At 33.3% G+C, this 19,458-nt stretch overlaps 2 protein-coding genes across 3 annotated transcripts; both read right to left on the bottom strand.

Moving 5' to 3' along the window:
• Window positions 1-804: 804 nt before the first annotated feature.
• LOC105128167 (uncharacterized) lies at window positions 805-8,344 on the bottom strand. Its single transcript, XM_011029715.1, has 9 exons — window positions 8,027-8,344; window positions 7,848-7,899; window positions 7,500-7,696; window positions 5,895-6,215; window positions 5,447-5,591; window positions 2,084-2,256; window positions 1,954-2,002; window positions 1,422-1,621; window positions 805-1,209 (listed from the first exon to the last, which is right to left on the bottom strand). The coding sequence occupies exons 1-9, from the start codon at window positions 8,177-8,179 to the stop codon at window positions 883-885; spliced, it is 1,617 nt and encodes a 538-aa protein (XP_011028017.1). The 5' UTR covers window positions 8,180-8,344; the 3' UTR covers window positions 805-882.
• Window positions 8,345-11,764: 3,420 nt separating this feature from the next.
• On the bottom strand, window positions 11,765-16,868 carry LOC105123493 (protein decapping 5-like). 2 transcript variants are annotated; one of them, XM_011023126.1, is made up of 8 exons: window positions 16,466-16,868; window positions 15,780-15,880; window positions 14,778-14,849; window positions 13,611-14,693; window positions 12,930-12,995; window positions 12,522-12,719; window positions 12,314-12,424; window positions 11,765-12,212 (listed from the first exon to the last, which is right to left on the bottom strand). In XM_011023126.1, the coding sequence occupies exons 1-8, from the start codon at window positions 16,632-16,634 to the stop codon at window positions 12,060-12,062; spliced, it is 1,953 nt and encodes a 650-aa protein (XP_011021428.1). In that variant the 5' UTR covers window positions 16,635-16,868; the 3' UTR covers window positions 11,765-12,059. The 2 variants fall into 2 exon arrangements, with proteins under 2 accessions (XP_011021428.1, XP_011021437.1); XM_011023135.1 differs by having other exon boundaries at window positions 12,528-12,719.
• Window positions 16,869-19,458: the final 2,590 nt, after the last annotated feature.

The raw sequence follows: 19,458 nt of genomic DNA, 5'->3' as shown, positions 1-19,458 counted from the left end.
TTAACTATTATCAATTAACTATTAACAGTTAATAAGCATATATATATATATATATATATATATATAAACGACAACACAACGTCTTGCTGCTAGTCCTATAGCCGGGGACGTAAGAAATGAAAATATCATTATAGTAGATGTATTTTCGAGTATTAAATTTTTTTAATTGAAAAATAAGAATATTGTTTATGTTTAATGGAATAAATAAATATATATATATATATATTAACAAAATAGTAATAATTACATACTAAAATAAGAAGTTAATAGTGATGAAAAGGATTACATGATAATAATATAGATTATAGGATAATTATGCTGTTGCTGACGCTCTTCCCTCGGTTGCATTGCGGGTGGGCACTTGTTCATCCACATTGCCAAGTGGTGTTATTGTAATTAAGGAATTGCTTGATGGTTTTTTCTCAGTGGCCTCGACTTAGGGGTGATTCAATTGACAGGGAGATTAAAAAAAAGAAAAAAGAAAAAGACAACTAATTTTCCTTTTTACCCGTGCTATATTTGTTGTTTGCCTAAGCATGTAACACCGTCCACTGAAGTAGGAAAAAAACATAGTATATGACCCACTGAACTCTCCTTCAAAGGACACCCCCCCCCACTGTTACGATTGCTTGAACTTGTACTAGGAGGAAGAGGCCATTAATGCTATGCACAGAGACTTCTCAGCCAGGGTCAGAGTTGGCTTATCATTGGCTTAGAAGACCTTTTGCAATAAACGTTTTCAGTAACCTCATCAACATGCTCTTATTTTTCAGATTTAACCTTCCAACAAACACGCCCAAATGGTTGGCCAGCAAAGATTCTCCGCTAAACAGACCAAAGTCACTCTTGAAAGAATCATTCTACAACAACACATGTCTGTAATTACACAGAAGGATATTGCATTTGATACTCTTGTGTTCTAAAAGCATCACCTTTAGCACTCATAGGTGTAACTATGGCAAGTATTACACAACCACCAAGAACCACAACCAGCATACCCAGGGAATTAATCAAATATGCCTCAGTGGAGTAGGGCGATGTTATGTTGTGGGTTTGCAAGAATGTAGCTTTCTCTAGAATTCCTGTGGCAGTAGTAGCAACAGCAAGTGCATATATATAAATCCCGAAGAATACATGCCAGGGAAGTAGAGCAGCTCTACTGTATATTGAACCACCAGGATACCAAAACGTGTAAAAGCCAGCAGCCCACTGTACAGAGACAAGCAAAATCCTAAGAAGTTGTAAAAAAAAATTACGTCCGGGGTTCTTAACACTGGGCAAGAAGAACAAAAAAAAGGCACTGGATAACCTTCCAAGGCATGCTGTATGCACAAATGGTTGGGCTACTATATATAACTGGTCCAGCATGACCCATGAAGCTATTCAAAAACAAAGAGGGGGGGGAGGGGGGTAGAGCAAACCTGAGTACCAAAGAGGAATAAACAAGTTAAGCCCAGCCATGAATGCAGAGTGTAGAAATGATCAACACCCTTCTCACTGTGGAACTTATAAGCAGCCCAGACTCCTATTATGCTTAAACAAAATGCCATAGATTGCATTGTCAGATGCACTATCTTTCTGAAACTTTTAGTTCCTGATACAGTCTTGTAAGCTAGCATCGCTGCACCAAGCAAAACAAGCTAGCCATGTTACATTTCTCCAACTGCCTATTTTTCCACATTCAAGCAAACAATTCTTACCATTTCTAACTTCTAGAACACCTAAAATCTATCAGCATTTGTTTACGTTCAACAACAACGACAACGATTCAACGTAGCCTTATTTCTTCACTAGTTGGGTTGGGGTATAGATCCTTTTGCGCCATTCCGTGAGATCCATAAAGAAAGGAGAACATATTCATCCAAGCTATTTCTACATTAAATATTTACAAGCTATGGAATTGAAATAATTATTCTCAGTAAAAGAAAAAAGTAAATGAGCATAAGGAATTACCTTCACCATTCAAGAGAACAAGACCAATCACCAGAAGAACAGGATGCACCTGTGAGGAGCAAGGCTATTAGAATACCAAAATTAAGAAGACAATGGCTGATTAAGAACAGGATTTTAGGGTTTTTTTTACATTGAAGATGAGGCTTTTGTTGTCAGATGAAAGAGCCAGGCCTCCTCTGAAATGGAAGGTCCAAATTAGAACGAAAGCAGCCACCAACACTCCGATTACTCTCACCATCATAGTTATAGTCGGAAACCTAATCACCGGAACATCCATTTTTTCTGCAGTCACTTTTTTCGATCATCCAGATTCATAGGATTGGCGGCCCGCTCCATTTTTATTTCGACAGCAGCCAGCTGGATTTACTTCTTAGTCCTTAGTGGGTAGACGGGCGGGCGATTTGACCGTCTAGGGATCTCTTACCAAACCCATCGCTTGGTTGCCGTTTCACTAAACGAAGCCTTTTCTTTTCCTGTAAGTACAGAAGGGGATATTTAAGACAGCAGCAGTGAAAAGTATTTTTTATTTTTAAATATATTGAAATAATTTATTTATTTTTAAAATTTATTTTTATATCAATACATTAAAAAATTAATTTTAAATAAAAATATATATTTTAAATTTTAAAAAAACTTCAACTAAAATGATATAAACACACAAGATCATTGGAAATGCAGGTCATCTCACGTTTCTAAAATATTTAAAAAAATTGTTAAAAATTAATAATTTTTATATTTTAAATTGTTTTGATGTTTTAATTTCAAAAATAATTTAAAAAAATGTTATTTTAATATATTTTAACATGTATTTTATAAAACAATTATAACTACAATTTCAAATATATGTCCATCTAGTCCGTCTAATGTGAAAATAATTGAATAACTTTTGTATTGTTCAATTTTTTTTTATAACTGAGTCCATCTGATAATCTTTTGTTTGTGAAATGTTGAGATGGAATGTAGCTTTCCGTTAGTTTTTGGTAACAACTTGACGGTTGAGTTTGATGGAAAGATCGGTTAATTATTTTCAAGACTAAAAGGATTGAATGTTTTATGTAGTAGAAATACAAGGACTGGTTTATAATTTACTCAAGTATATAAATAATAATCAGCTAAGAGAGAACAAATTGCAATTTTTTGTTCTCGGGTAAATTTTTCTTTCCACGTGATGCTAGGATGTCAAAATTTAGTAAGCATGTAAATAAACGTTCAAAAACAGCCAAAGTAGCGCTTGATGAGTCTAATTAACAAATAATAATAAAATTAAAAACTAACGTCGACTAACGTGTGCTCAGAAGATTATCAGATGGAAGTTAAGTTGGTATTTATACGGTAGACGTTTAACGACAACTAATGTGTGCTCGGAACTTTTCTGTTATTATATGGGGTAACAAAATGTCATTTATATGAAGATTTTAAAATTGACTTTATACTCTTATTTGTAAATGGTAAGTTTAGAATTAGAGATAATCATGCTGTAAATAATATAATTTAATATATTTTGAGAAGTTACCTGTAACATCTTTATCTTTATTTTACATTGAAAAGATAATATTTTTTTATTTTTAAATTAAAGTATTTAAACCTAATAAATTTTAAATTTTAAATTAGAAAAACAATATTTTTTCCAGTATTTATATAATAAACTATAACATAGACTTGTAATAAAATGAAAATGTTGATAAACTTGCATGTAAAATGTTGAAGAAAACTTATATTTCCCTTTTTATACGCAAGATAACGTTTATATTTTCTAAATTTTTTATTTTCAATAATAATTTATTTTTTGACTCTTAAACTGAAACCACAATTTTTTAAGCTTCTGTAAATCTAACAGCTGTATTTTTTCAATAGATATTTATTTTCTTTAACAGTTATTTTTCTAACAACGATATTTTAAAAGTTAATTACACTCTTTAATTCTCTATTTAATTTTTTTTATGGATGTTATAGATTCTATACCTATATATAATATATAAACAACTGCACTTTCTAAAAAGTATAATCATAATTCGATTTTGATTATTGGACTTTCTTATTCTACTTTTACTTTGCCTTATTATTTATACTCATCTTGATTATAAATAATCATATATAAACAACTGCCAGTATAATCATACTTATTTTTTTGTTTTGTCTTTTATTTCTTTTCTTCTTAAAATTTATGTTGGTTTTTCAAAATTTCAGAATTATTTTATTATTTAATAATATTTCAACTTCAATTCTTTTTTTTATATTTCTAATTTTTGTTATTAGTTTTTCCGTCAAAAATCAATTTATTTCAATTTTATTATTGGATTTGTAATTTTGATTTGTTATTTTTTCAAATATGATTCTTGTTTTTTTTTTGTTTGTTTTTTAATTTTTTTATGAATTTGATTTTTTTCTTCAATTTCACTCTTTAGTTTAAAATTATAAGTTGTCCCCTTATCTATTTTTATTTCACATTTGATTCTCATTCTTTTAATTATTATTTTTTTATTCTTTAGTATAATTAAATTTTTTTTATTTCAATATTCAATATTTGATTTGATAGAAATTAAACTTTGTAATTTTTTCATATAAGGTGTTTTCAATTTAATAACTTGGATTACAAGTTTGAAAAGTTAATATGAGTTGATATTATTTGTTTTCACTTATTTTTTTCAATATCATTCATCAACATTAAAAATGAGTTTCATGATTTTAATTGATTTGTTTTCAATAAGTTATCTCAATTTTATAACTTGAACAATAAGATTGGCTAATAACCCAACCACTTTTTTGGGTTGTTTTTTAACATTTTTCTTTTATCATTCAAAACTGGATTGTTTTTTAAAATCAAGCTTCATTATTTTTGATATTTTGCTTTTTATTACATTATTTTATTTGCATGATTCAGCTCATGAGGTTTAGTGACCTTACTCAGATTTCTAAGTGTTTTATTTTTTAGGCTTCTTTTTGTTAATTTTTTATTTTTATTTTTATTTTTATTTCAATCTTATTCATTTGTATTGTTGAGGATTGACCATCTTTATATTTTTTCAATTTTCTTTTTATAAAGTTGGTTCAGTTTCACAACATCAATTGTAAGTTTAACATGCTAGCTTTGATTGACCATCTTTATCTTGATTGTTTTATTTGTTTGATTTTATCTTTTAATATTGTATTATTTTAAAATTCAACTTTGTGATATTTTTTCTTTTGACAAATATTTTTTTTCTTTTGGTTTATCACATTTTCGTTTAAAATTTAATGTATTTATTATCATTACTTTTTTATTGTATAATAAAATTAACATTTTTTTTCTTTAAAACAACCTTGCAGGAACCGGGCATTATTTTTTTTATTATTTTGCAAAGAAATCAGCTTCACCACGGGCCACCTATCCCGTTTGTCCTACATTGAAGGGATGTTACTCATTTATTTATTTTAAGCTCAGCACACACAAGGCTTTTAATATTCTCTTTACTCCACTTTTGTTATGTTAAACACTGAAAATATCCCAAAATACCTTCGTTGGTTTTGCTAGACTTAATTGAACCACCCTCCCCGTAGAATCCAGTCCATTTGAGCCTCGTAGGAAGCCAAATCTTCCGTGAAGGTTTTACAACCCCATCCCGTGTTAGCCAACAAAAGTTAAGGGATGAAGTCATAGACTGTCAGGGAAGAAGGATGAAGTTACAATTCGAAACTCATAAGCTAAGAATAATTTACTCTTTGTCATACCGAAATCTAGCAGTTCAGATCGGGCATTTCTGCACTCTATTCCCACAGATCTCTCCCTTTAACCGTCTTCTATCTGTTTGTTTACATGATTTAAATCAAGTGCTCAAATTGTTTCACTCTATTCCAGCAAAAAAGCAAAACAAAAAATTAGAAAAATGATGCAAGACATTATCCTTACAATTATTAAAAACATGCTCTTAATCTGCTCTATATACATAATACATCACATATCATGTCATCAATTTCTTTGACTCAGAATACGTAAGTTCACTTCGAAAACTTTGAAACCTGGGAGAGACCGCAGCTAGTATTATAATACCACTCAGTAAAGCCAAGCTCAGTCCTAAACTATTAACAACCATGGATTCTGGAGTGTGTTTCGACACGTCTTTCTTTGTTTGCAAGAATGTAATCTTTTCCAGCAGTCCAGTTTCTGCTGTTGCCACGGCTAACCCGTATGTGTAGAGACCAAGAAAGATGTGCCATGGTAACACTGTTATCCTCACCGTCCGCATTTCGCCTCGATGCCAAAAGCTCATGAAACCCATCAACCACTGCGCATTGAAACGAGCAGAAAATGTTTATTTCACGATATATAGCCAACTTCTATTTTACATGGATACAAGCCTTGCAGCCCATGGTCAATAGTCAGATAGTCAACGAGTTGTCCTTAGCAGCAGTACTGTTAGAAACTTAATAGTAGTATTGACCAGGATTGCAAATTTGAAGGGCGACTTTGTCCTCCTCCTGCAACGAGGTATATATTTTTTAAGCCCAGGGTCCGAACCCAGGATATCCTTGGATTTGTGAGGGACTCCCTCCCGCTAGATGAGAGGAACATTGATCAACAGATAGCCAAATAACTAATGGTTTTTCCAATACCTGCAAAGGGGTCCTCAATGGTTCCATTGACAACATTTTTGAACAAATGGAGATAACAATGGAAAACAATCCCTAATCAATTGTCTTAAGAATCATTGGTCTATTATTTTGATGCATTATTAATATTTTCTGAGAAAGAACTGGTCAAAACTTGAAACTATTTTCCCAAATTTCAATCCACTTTCAGGTCATGACCTCTGATTTTAACAAAAATTGCGAAAAAGTTAAAAGATCACAAGAAAAACCCACACGCACTAATTTGTTTTTGTTCGCTGTCTTGCAGGGACCATTAAAAAACAAACCTAGAAAGTAAACTAACTGGGCAGCCTTGTACTCCATAATAATTATTAAGATTGTGTTTGAAATTGTAGGATCATTTATTTTTTATTTTAAAATATTTTAAAATAATATATATTTTAAATTTATTTTTGATACAAGTATATTAAAACGTTCCAAAATTATATAAAAAAAATTAAAACAAAAAAATTTAAAATTTTAAAAACATTTTATGAACCAAAAACAAACACAGCTAAGTCCATCCCGCCTAGCCTGAAGCATAAAAAGACGATGATTCCACACATGTTTCTCCCTGAAAAAGCATCCAAATCCAAAAAGGAATTAAACAATGCTTTGTCATTGGTTAGCAAAAGATTAACAATGGTGGTTATATCTAGACTGATAAATAATTGAATCATCAATAATATAGTTGTGTTGCCTTCTCCATTTGAACTAAGAGAATGTACACGTAAGGGTCCACAGTGACCTGGCATTATCTAGAATGTTACTTGAAAATGATGGCCATGACCCACCACATCAAGATCACTAATAATTCATTTCCAAATGAACAAGAAAGCCAAAAAAAACTAAGGATCGATTTGCAATGCTAACCCAGTAAATATAAATAAAAGGCAAACTGTAGTAAATACGAGTAAAATAAAACCAGGAGTGAAGAAAACCTGAGCTCCAAACAAGGAAATGCAGATTAAACCCATCCAAGAATGCAAACTAAAGAAATTTGCCACGATCCCATCGTTGCCGTGAAACTTTGTCCAAATCCCAAAAATCCCACAAGCCAAAGCCAATCCTTGAAGACACAAATGCACTGATTTCTTGAAACCCCTTGAACCAGGCAACCATTTATGTACCAAAATTGCTGAGATCGCCGAAACAAAGAAAAAGAAAACGGAAACAACAAGAGCAAGAATCAACCTCCATTTTGTAAACCACTACCATGTTATAATAGAGCGAGTTAATTAAGCTACTATCCATAAGTACATTTCTTGGTTAATTAATGTCAAAATTACCTTCTCCACTGATGAGAATGAAACCAATCACCATCAGCAAGGGATGGAGAACCTGTTGAAAAAAGAGGAAGAGAAAGAGAACCATAAAATTTAAGTTCAAGAAATGCAGGTTTTTCTTCCTTTTTGTTCTCTCTGGTTCTAATAAATGTGAGACAGGGGATAGAGAGGAAAGTACATACAGCGTAAATGAGGTCTTCTTGAGAGGTGGATTGAGGCAGAAAGCTAGACTTGAAAACAAGAGCCCAAGAAATGACTAAAGCTGCTGCTAAAAGACCTGAGATTCTTGCAAAGAGGAGAAGTGGGGCTAGTGAAGGAGAGACTTGGGTTGCCATTTTGGAACATTCAGTATCACAAGTCTCTGCCGAAGCTTGATGTACCAGATCTATAGGGTTACTGACATGCCTTTTTTTAGTTCTTTCTTAGGAAAGGCCAAATGGATGTCCTGCTTGGATTCTCCTCCTGTTTTTAACAAAATTTGGACATGATATTAGGAAAAAAAACGTTTGATACTCTGTTATGTTACAATTACTCTTGAAAGTAATTTTTATTTATTTTTAACATTAATAAAATCAAATAAAATTAATTTGAAATAAAAAATTATTTTAAAAAATAAAAACTTTAAATTTGATACTCAAGGCACATTTCTCTATTCAATATAATAATATTATTACTAATTCACCGTTGTAATTTTTTATTTTTCAAATTTAATTATTATTTTTTTTGTTTTTGTTTGTTTTTGTTTTTATTTTTATTTTCGAACTTTATTTTCCTTGGTTTTTTTTATCAAATTATACCTTCTTTTTTCTTTTGCTTTTGCAAGCTTTTTCAATAATGTTCTTTTACTAATTTTACCTTCTAAAATTAAAATAATTGATAATTAAATTTTTTGGCTGCCGCTTTTAAAAATTAGATAAGATTTAAAAGATTTTTATTTTTATTTTTTAGGGGGGTTGTTTTGTTATTACAAAAAAAAAAAAACAAGATATACCAATTTGTTTGTTTTCATTTTCTATTTTCAATCAAATGAAAATTCACAATAAGTTTTCAAAACTTTTAAAACCCAAAAAACTAGGTTTGCGTGGAAATTGGGCTCACCCAGACTTATTTTTTTATTCAAGATAATATTATTTTAGATGATTAATTAAATTGCAAGTTAACCTGCCATGTCATTCGAATAAAAACTCGAATTATGAATTCATAGGTAAACTCGCCGAGAAGGCAAGATTTTAATAATTACGATAGTGACAATCTAGAGAACGACGTTTCTCAGTTCTCATCTCTCGAATATCTTCCTTTGCTTGTTCCATGCTTAACGGGGAATCATGCGGAGCAACGGGCATGCTAGGCGAGCAGCATTAAAGCTGTTGACTTTACAAGAGTCTCGTTCCTCGGGTTCCTGGACTTGCCAAGCAATCAACGCCGTTTGCTTTCGTCATGTCAAGTACGTCAACGGTCTGCATCTATTTGCGGGCACTCTTGCTACTTCGCACAGAATTAAAGATGAACAACAATCGTTTTTTAGACAAATGCTACTTCGTGGTGTGGGAATCCATGTGATTCAGCATTTGTTTGATGGAGATTTCAAAAGAAATTGGAGACAGGGATTAGGAACTGGTCTTGTCCCAAGCTCAAAACAATGAGAATTCTACAGCTTTTTTAAATAAAAAAAGAAGGAAGGAAAAAATGGCAGATTTCGTATGAAGAAATTATTGAAGCATAATGAACAAAGGGAAAAAAAATTATAATTAATCTAAAGGTTACAAGATTGATGGTTAATTATTTTAAAAAAATAATAATCCGAGATGTCCTTTTATTTGTGTATTTTTGGTATTGTTGGGCACAAGCTTGATTAAATAACTTGACAGGAAATAAAGAACATTTAAGGAAAAAACAGTTAAATTATCATGAAAAAATGGAGGAGGAGGGGCTGAGTTGCAAGTAAATATAAATACATGGATTCAATATTTACTTTTAAAACTAAAGGGATCAATTAATTAATTTTTTTTCCAAAACAACATGGATTAAATAATAGTTTGATCTTATCTAGAACGGGGAAGAAGGTTTCGAAGCAAGAAATTCCCGCTCTGGCTTGTGCCCTGAGTGCTTCAGGTGGACCTTCAACTTGGTGGATAGTCAAGGTAGACAGGAGTCCATGACTCCTATCGAGGGCTGAAAATGTTCTCTGATGGGTAAACATAAAAATCAAGTCACATTTAAATATCATCACGTGAGTTTGATTAAAAAATTTTATGCGAGTATTTTTAAAAAGTTTATTTTTGCTTGCAATTATATATATATATATATTCTCTTCTTCTGTAGGGTACAACAAAAGTTCAAATTAATTTTGCGAATATTGCTTGTGTAAATCTAGAGAGGATGCTGAAGTTATTTCCAGCATTTGAATTCTATAACAATCAGTGATCACAGATTACCAGGCTTCATTTCTTTCTTCATACCCGCTTGTTTCCAAAACCAATCGGTTCGGTTTGAAATCTCCAATTTTTTATTTTTTTTTTATGGACAAAACCGATCTTAACAAGCTGATGCTCACCTCCAAATTATAATAAAACCTGAGCTTTCAACTGGAAGAGTGACGTGGGAAACAATAAAAAGGATCAAAATATCACTAAAATGATATAAATTTGATTTACAGTTTTGAGATTGTAATAAGATTATTTTTACAAATATCTTCTATTTATAAATATATCAAATTATTTTTTTTTTGATAAACCAATGTAGAAAGATAAATAAAAATAAGATTTAAAAAAAAAATTGGGAAAAAACACATTTTCTTGAAGTGGGAACATAAAAGATATCTAATAGCCCCGTTGTCAAGGGAAAATTAAAGGAAGCAACTTAACAAGGAACAGGAGAAGAGGGGGGGAAATGGAAATCTCTTACAAGAACTTCAAGGTCGGAACATGTGCAGGCCAGAAGGCGGTGGATGGTGAAACCATGCCACTAGCGCCGCAACCCCCAGAACATAACAAGAGTGACACAGAATCACTAGTCTCAGCTCTGAAGCAGGAAAAAAATTGATGTTTTTTTGTGTTTTTTTTTTTGAAAAATACCAAATAAACCTGCTACCCAACGAGTGGGCCGCAGCCAGGCCTTGGGATGCGTCAGAGGAGATCAGTTAACGGCTACCGTTTTCATTATTAAAGAAAACGGAATGTCTGTGACTAAATAAAGCACGGCTCTATCAAGCTCAAATGCTGCTACCCTTATTATAAGCGGTTGACCGTGCTGCTGTTTGGCAGGATGTGTTTCACATCTGGTTTAGCACAACCATATGTGTGCAAGATACGGATGCAGACCACTCCATGCCTTCTCCACACTTTTCAAGGCATGGAAGACGACACCTCGAAATACCTGGGGGTGCTTGCTCGCTTCGTCACAGCAACAGAAACTGAATTTTCTCGTACAAAGGGTATCTTGGAAGAAAGTAAGGAGGCAGTCTTGTCCTGTCTTAGCAGCAAATGACTCGCTGAAGCAAAATATACATGCAGCTTGCAAAACCAAACCTCCAACAGAACTACACGAGTTCCACAAAAGTGTATAATGTTGTCCGCCCTGAATCATGCCTGAACCATCATGTAAAATCCAGCTCCAATGCACGTTCTAAATCTTCGGATCTCACCAGCTTATGAAAAATGCCTCACATTAACGACATTAAAAGGTATCTTACTGCTGCTCACTCTTCAAACATGTAAATTTCTGGCCCTCCTTTTGATCACCTGTTCTGTCAATCACAGATGCTCTTCCACTCAGTTATTTGCTCCTCTCCCCGTCAAACTTCTACTTCTCACCTCTTTTGTTCATTATTCTGCTCATCGCTAATGCTCACCAAACTGATCTATACGCTAAACCCGACTGATAAACATGTAGACTTTCATGAAGGAAAAAAGAGAGGCTCATCAATTAACTCCATTGGAGGACCACTAATAACGCAAATGCAAAACAAACAAGCAGAACAAATCCCCAAAAGATACACATGATATCTTTAAATTAATACACTGCTGCTTCATTAGCTCCACTAGAAGGACTGTTAGGCAAAGGGAACTCCAGTGATGACGCATCCTATCCTTTTATTATCTAGACAATCCAAAAGAAAAACATCATACATGCACAGCCCTCAACTAGTTTGTTGCTTCATGAGCATGAGGCTCCATGTTTACCTCACTATAACACTTCAGAATACCCAAATACTACCTAAGAAACACGATTAGGCGCGCCCCGGCCCCGGCCCCTCCCAACATAGCCATATCCATACCCCCTTCCAGAATAAGATCCACGAGAACGACCACCGCGTGGAGGACCGCGACCACCTCGTCCGCCCCGGTACCTTGTAAAGTCCCCAAAGGTCTGCATAATCGAACAAGCAAAAAACTTATTTCAAACAAGCCAAAAACTTTGAATAAGACTCCACAAATTTTTGCAAGGGTCAGGAACGAAAATCAATTTACCTCTGTGTCTAATTTCATTTGCTCTGAGAATCTAGTCCTTCCATTTTGTGAGTCATTACCAAGCATGTTACATGAGATGGTATCAAAAAAGTCATCCTTGTTATAAACAGGCTGCAGAAACAGAGTATAATCAAATGCACGCAGCCTGTAATAACTTAAAACAAAAGTTATATTCAGCAAAACAGAACACACAAGATTGCAGTATTGCCTTAACCTCAATCTTAGCTAGTTCATTTTCATCTTCATCTTGAGAATCATCTTCACCACTGGCATTTCCATCTTCTCTATCCTTCGAATGAGATTTGTTGTTCTTGCCAAGATGACCCCAAACTTCATCCTTCTTGAACTTCTCATTCATTGCCATAAAATCAAAATCCTCAGTGAATTTTGTCACCGGTCGTGAGCTCTGCACAAGAAATATTCAAATTGAAAGTAGTCAAACTCTTGCTATATTTGATGACATCAACTACAAATTTGCTATGAAGATAAAAGCATTGCCCCCCCGAAAGCAAGTCAATCTGCTCCACAATCATATAAAAGAGATTATACCATGACCACAAAAATCTGGACAGCTATCTATTAAAAAAATGAAATAGAAATAAACATCAAGAATTACCCCAGATCCTCTTCCTCTTTCACGTCCGCGGTAACCATGGCGAGCATGAAAAGTAGCTCCATTTGGCTTAAAAAGAAAACAGAGAACAGACGTTTAGGACCCCAATCATGTAGGTAAGCTATTGCCTCCAAAGGAAAACGCATACTCCCAAAAAACAGTCAACCCAACTTGTAATGATCAAGTACACAGTTAGGTCTCCATAGAAAAAGATTAATAGAATTCTAACATAACAGGTAAAACACCTAGCCTACTGAAAAACATTTGTAAACTGTGAGGATAATAAATGAATTCAACTAGATGAGGCGCTTTGCAGGGTTCTTTACTGCTGATGTATGAATAAGAAAATTATCCTTCAGTGCTCATTAACTCGACTGACTCAAAACTATGGGGTCAATAAAAAAAACATGTTCTGGTAAGTTGTTTGGTTATCGCACTTTGAACTGTTGCAGCAAATCCTTCCTTATGGTAAGTTGATCTCATTTGAGTATCCATAAATAAATGCATTGAGATCATTGTCCAGAGTAACAAGAATAACTAGAAACTTCAGAGTGGAACCACACACAGGTATCCACCAGGAAGCATATGAAGATTATCAGCATGCAGGCACGTGTAGGACAAAAGGTATATTAATATCTATAGTTAAGATGGATGTGTGCGTGTGCGCATGTATGGAAGGCACACCTTATGGCTAGCCCGTGAAGGAACAGGCAATGGGAGTATGGGTGGCTGAGCTTGCGTGGCAACTGGCACTGATGGTTCTGGTTTTGGTGGTGGTGGTGGTGCTGCTGCTGCGGCTGGTGGTGGTGACACTTTAACAACCTCAACATCTTTATGGGCTGTTTGCACTGGCTGAGGAGAAGGAACTATCGTTGGTCCTGATTGCAATAACTGGTCAGGGGTTACCAAAGAAGGAGTTGGAGTTGGTGTTTCTGAGCGAAGAGAATTGGATGCTAAAACAGCAGAGGATGCAGATTGTGTCACGCTTTGATAAGGCATTGTAGGGCCAGAAATTGAACTAGGTTTGTTGGAGATTGGTGGTACAATGGTGTTTAAATCTGAGCTGGAAGTTGACACGGGAGATAGCACTGGAAAAGTAGCACCTAAATTGGTCGTAGGAAGTGCAGAAATAGGAACCTTATTAGGTATCAGACTTGGTAATGTTTCAGAAGGCAGAGAAGCAGTGGGTATTAAGGGTACAGTTGAAGGCAAAGTTGATGGCACTGAGGAATGGGAAGTGAAATTAAGGGAACTAATGATGCCAGGAAGTAGAGGAAGCGGGACATCTGGCAAGGAAGCTGGCAAGGTTGACACCGGCAGGTTTGATGGGGGCAAGGATGAAGCTGGCAGGTTCAAAGGGGCCAAGGTTGAAGCCGGCAGGTTCAAAGGGGGCAAGGTTGAACTGGCTAAATTTAAGGCACCAGTGGGCAAAGAAGTATTGAAATTGGGGTATTGCATGGAAGGAGGCATTGCAAGTCCAGGTGGCGGTCGAAGCAAAGATTGGTGTAAATGTGGTAGCCCATTAGGGGGGCCATAGTAGCTTTGCCAATACATTGGCATTGCAAGGCCACTACCATTTGCATTTGGGGGGGGAGGTGAAACTCCCCATGCTCCTAAGCTCCCTCCAGGTTGATATAAAGGCAGCCCACCTTGGAAATTTGACGCAGGTAGCCCCCCTGGTCCATTGTTGGATCCAAGGTCAGTCAACGACCCACTGACAGCAGAAGGCAAGCTGGTGGAGGTGGCAACTGGGCGAGGATAATGAGACTGCATAAGAGATATAAGACTTTTCAAGAGTGAGGGTAGAAAGGATTGATGCATCACAGAACTTAAAATTGCACTTCCATTTACCTGTATGATTGCTGGGTCATTGTTTATAGGTGGAAAAGATTGGACTGGTGGAGAAGACTTAACCTGCAAGTCCTGTGATGGAAGTAAAAAACACAATATCCAGGATTAAAAATGGCTAAACATTGTTCATCAAGAGCTAAAATCCAGTATGTAGGGATACAGAAGCTATCGAATCAAAGAAACATGTGCACCTTTAAGTGATCCACAAATCTATAAAGGATAAGCTAATGTAAAACCATGTTTTTTATATTTCCCCAAATTGCAGAGACAGCCAGTTGTGAATAGCAACGGGAGAGGTAACTGAAAATCTTTGAGTAACATGCTCTTTTCGTGAAAGGGAAACCCACATATCAACCCCAGAATTAGAAGGGCTGAGCATGATACACTTGAAATACAGAAAGCTTTCGCAATTCATCTGATAGTAACTATTTGAGTCAGTAAGGATCTTGACTCTGCAGTAATTATGGATGAAGAATCAGTCTCAGTGGAGCAGAATTGGGCAACCAACTCGTAAGAAAATTGAGTACCTACCTTGGCATCCTCCTTCAATCCATTATCAATTCCTAACACAATACATAAGATGCCAACTTGAAATCCCACTCCAACCCATCAATTATTACATGTCCCTCATGATCAAGCCATATTACTTGAGGTAGAAATAGCAAGCACAAAGAACCATGAACTGCTAGTGCCATCAGTGACCGGGTCAAGGTGCAACGATGCTTACAATAATAGTCCTTCAACACGAACTTGAGTTTTTCATTATATGCAGGTGTCACCAAAAACCCAGGAAGCAGAACTGCTTGGTTTGAACAGTCACCAGATGGATAATCAAAGCATAAAGATTTGGTGCACTTTGCTGCCTTGATTTTAATTTACCAAGAGTATAAGCAGATATATTAAATGACAGCCACAAACAAGAAAATGTTAAGTTTCTTTCTCAAACTTGATTGGAATTTTTCAATGGCCACTCTCACAGTACGTATTTACAAAATTAGATACCTTGATGTCGCTTCCACGGAACAATATGTATTCATAAACTTTATCACTGGGAAGGATTTGTGGACCATCCTTTTTCCGCCCTTCTGTTCCAAACGACCGCACTGCCAACATTAAAACAAAACAATTTATATTTACCACAGCATAGCAACTTCAAAATAACCGGAGATAAACTAAACAAGATGCAACATCAAATTGATCACTCAAAAAAATATCTCCACGGTAAACTTAAGAAAACAAAATACCAAAATACACTGTTACCATATAACTCTGGTGTACACGAGAACTCCGTAGCCTAACATTCACATCATTTTGAGTAACAAACATCAAAAATTTGTTCTTTAATGCAAGATTCACACAAAACTACATGACACAAAAACCCATCAAATTGCAAGTTTCAGTTTCTTTTTTTCTAGACTAACAAAGACTCATCAAAGATAATAACTGCTAGATGAATTTATTTGATCGAAGTACCGCTACTAACATACTATAAAGTCAATAAAGAAACTGTAAGAACTCAGTTTTTTGCATCCAATGCAACAACAAAAAAAAGTCAAACACTGAAACAGTGAAACTAAGTCAAACCAGTTACCAAATCAGCAGAATATTCAAAACCCACGTCAAAGAATCACTGAAATAAAAAGAAGAGAAAGGCCCCAAAAATTCTCGGCGGACAAAAAAAACGGTACCGTTTTTCAATCCAATACTGGACTCTTCCGTGTTGATATTATAAAGAATACCCTCGTATCTGATCTCACTCTTTGATGTCAAGCTAATCAAGCTTCCAATATACGAATCCGCTGTCGAATTCGATCTTGAAGTCGACGCCGTATTGATACTGTTCTCTGCTGCTGCCATGATCTAATCGACCCAATCTCTCTATTTCTTACAGTTCCAACCTACGCAAACATACACCCGCACAAGTATCTATCTATCTCTTTGAGAGAAAGCCCTAGTTTTTTAAGTCGAGATAGAGGGGAGCGGAGAGAGAGGCTAGGGTTTTGAGGTTTTGATTGTGATAATAATCGGATTCGTTCAAGGAGAAGAACTATAGTAATAATTAACTTCGATCATTTAGATTTTTTTGTATTGTGGAAAAAATATTTCCGGGTGTTGTTTTTTATAATTGAAAAACTAATAAACAATATAAAAACTGATATTATATAACTTAATCACCCTGGTATCTCCAAAGTTAAAATGATAATCAGTAAAAAATATAAATGTGGTTAAAATAAATATTTAAAATTAATTTTTTAATAAATATTAAAATGATAGTACATAAAATTAACTCGAATTAACTTAAATTAATTTGTTAATATATATATAAAATAATAAGATCACAATAATTTTATAAATCAAAATAAATTATAAAATTTAATGTTAAGTAATAAAATTAAAAAAAATAAGTAAACTCGAGTTTACATATTAAACTCTTGGATCCATATCATAAAACTAAGATGACCTTGAAAAAAACCAAATTGAAACATTATGAAATTTAAATTCAATCAACTCAATTTTAAAATATTAAATTAAAAAAATAAATTAAATTTATTAGGTTAATCCGACAAATTTGTAATCTGAGTAATAAGATAAAAGTAACCTCATAAAAAACAAATCAAAATAAGTCACGAAATTTAATTCTTAATTAATTTACTCTTGAATGATGAAACTTGAAGAAAATCAATCAGGAAAAGATAAAAAACTTGAGTCAACCGAATTAACTTGTTAGACCTATAATTTGGGTCATGAATATGGGATGATCATGTAAAAAATAGATTGAAAAAAATTATAAAACTCAATTCTCAATTAATCATATTAAATAATAAAATTAAAATTAAAAAATAAAGGAGAAATAATAAAAAATTGAACTAGTAGTATCATGTGAAAAGGGGCACAATAAAAAGCCTCCCTTTTAATTTTTATGTTAACAAACTTATTGATTTGTGCTGCATCACGACTTATTATAAAAAAAAAGAGCTAAAAAAATCTAAGCATTAATAATATATCTTATAGAAAAAATTGATTCTAACATTGAATTGAACAATATTATAATCTAATATTAAGATAGAAAAACATTTGATCTACTTGAATTAACCTGAGCTAACAAGTGAAAATCACAAGAATAATCTTAATCTAAAGAATTCAATGTTAAAAAATAAAATCTGTAAAAAATAACATTTGATTAAAAAAATAAACTCTAATCAACCAAATAAACTCGCAACAAAAATCATGTATATCATTGGATTCAATAATTTTTTTATTTTATAGGTTTTTTTATTCAATTACAACAATAAAGAACATGATATTTTTACGTTTGAAACAACATACTTTTTAAAGCACAAAAAAAAATCATAATAGGCATATATATAGTCAAGATAGCAAAGATGGATAATTAACAATAAGGTGTGAAATTGCATTCTCTTATATTTTAGTAAAATAAAAAGAATAGGCCATCCATATTAAATATTAAATTTGTATTTTTTTAAATTGAGGAATAAATAAAGCATTTTCAAAAAAGCAAATAATAACCTAGATATTGTGAATAAACCCACTAAATGTGTTAGGTGGATAATTGACTCAATTGAGTTTAAATATTTATTTTATCTTTTTTTTTAACTAAGTATATAATTGCAAAACAAGAAAACTAGTCGTAAAGACTTATCCGTTAAAAAAAAATAGTTCAACCCGAGCACCCAGGCTTGTCTTTTTTTTTTCTCAACATGGAAGATGACTTGTTTTCTGTCCTATTGTTTTTTTAATAAAGATAGTAAATGACATGTTTTTCAACCCATTTTTTAATCTAAGATATCGTTAAAAACACTTCAAACATCTTGATAAGCTTGTCAAGAATCATAAAACCTCAACAAATGGATCAATAAGCCAAAATTAATCTAAGCAAAATTATTCATGCAAATAGATTTACCTCTTCATGCAAGGAGAATGAAAAAAACACATAGTTCAAACTCCTATCATGATATGGAACTCATCAACACAAAAATAAATATTTTTTATGGCTAAAATCACCATCAAAGATGACTTTCTTTTTCTTCACCAGAATATGAAAATCCTTTCTCTGTCCTGTCACAAAAAAAAAGATACCTCGTATAATGGAAAGCAAAAAGAAACACAAAGTTAAAGGCCCAGTAACATAATCACAAATGATGAAATTGAAATAAAATAAAATATTGAAGGAAAAACCCCGAGTCAACTAGAGTTCACTATACCAACCAGCCACCTACGACATGAAAGTGGGATTTTTTTTTTTTAAATAATATAAAAAAAGATCAAAGTTAAATAAAAAAATATTTTAAAAAACTCGAGTTATCCCTAATTAACTTGATTAACTCGTGATCTGGGATAACCATTTGGAAAGGAAAACAATACAAAAATAGAAAGCTCAAAATCTAATAGCCTAACATTGAATGATGAAATTAAAAAAAAAACCTTGAAAAAACATTAAAAAGACATGAAACAACCTGATTTAACTTAACTAGCTCGTTACACAAGATAACCTTATAAGATAAGAAAGAATGAAAAAATAACAATTAAAAGAACATAGACCAAAAATGGATAAAAAGAAATGAAATAAATGTCAAGGAACAATTTTTTAAAAAACAACAAATCAAGATAATTAATAAAAAAAACAAGGACCAAGTTGGGATAAAATAAATAAAATATCGAG

The sequence above is a fragment of the Populus euphratica genome, unplaced genomic scaffold, assembly GCF_000495115.2.
Source record: "Populus euphratica unplaced genomic scaffold, PopEup_1.0 scaffold1.1, whole genome shotgun sequence".
Lineage (NCBI taxonomy): Eukaryota > Viridiplantae > Streptophyta > Magnoliopsida > Malpighiales > Salicaceae > Populus > Populus euphratica.
This window is presented reverse-complemented; position numbering and strand designations above follow the sequence as displayed.

Bases quoted from the DNA above. Each gene is read 5' to 3' on its own strand.
- LOC105128167 (XM_011029715.1), bottom strand. From the start codon at position 8,179: ATGGCAACCCAAGTCTCTCCTTCACTAGCCCCACTTCTCCTCTTTGCA. The intron at 6,216-7,499 runs GTTTTCTTCACT...TTCAATGCGCAG, and splicing joins TTTCCTTGTTTGGAGCTCAG to TGGTTGATGGGTTTCATGAG. The intron at 1,210-1,421 runs GTTTGCTCTACC...GTCTCTGTACAG, and splicing joins TATTCCTCTTTGGTACTCAG to TGGGCTGCTGGCTTTTACAC.
- LOC105123493 (XM_011023126.1), bottom strand. From the start codon at position 16,634: ATGGCAGCAGCAGAGAACAGTATCAATACGGCGTCGACTTCAAGATCG. The intron at 15,881-16,465 runs GTACCGTTTTTT...TAATGTTGGCAG, and splicing joins CAGTATTGGATTGAAAAACG to TGCGGTCGTTTGGAACAGAA. The intron at 12,213-12,313 runs GTAAATTGATTT...TCGATTATGCAG, and splicing joins AAATGAAATTAGACACAGAG to ACCTTTGGGGACTTTACAAG.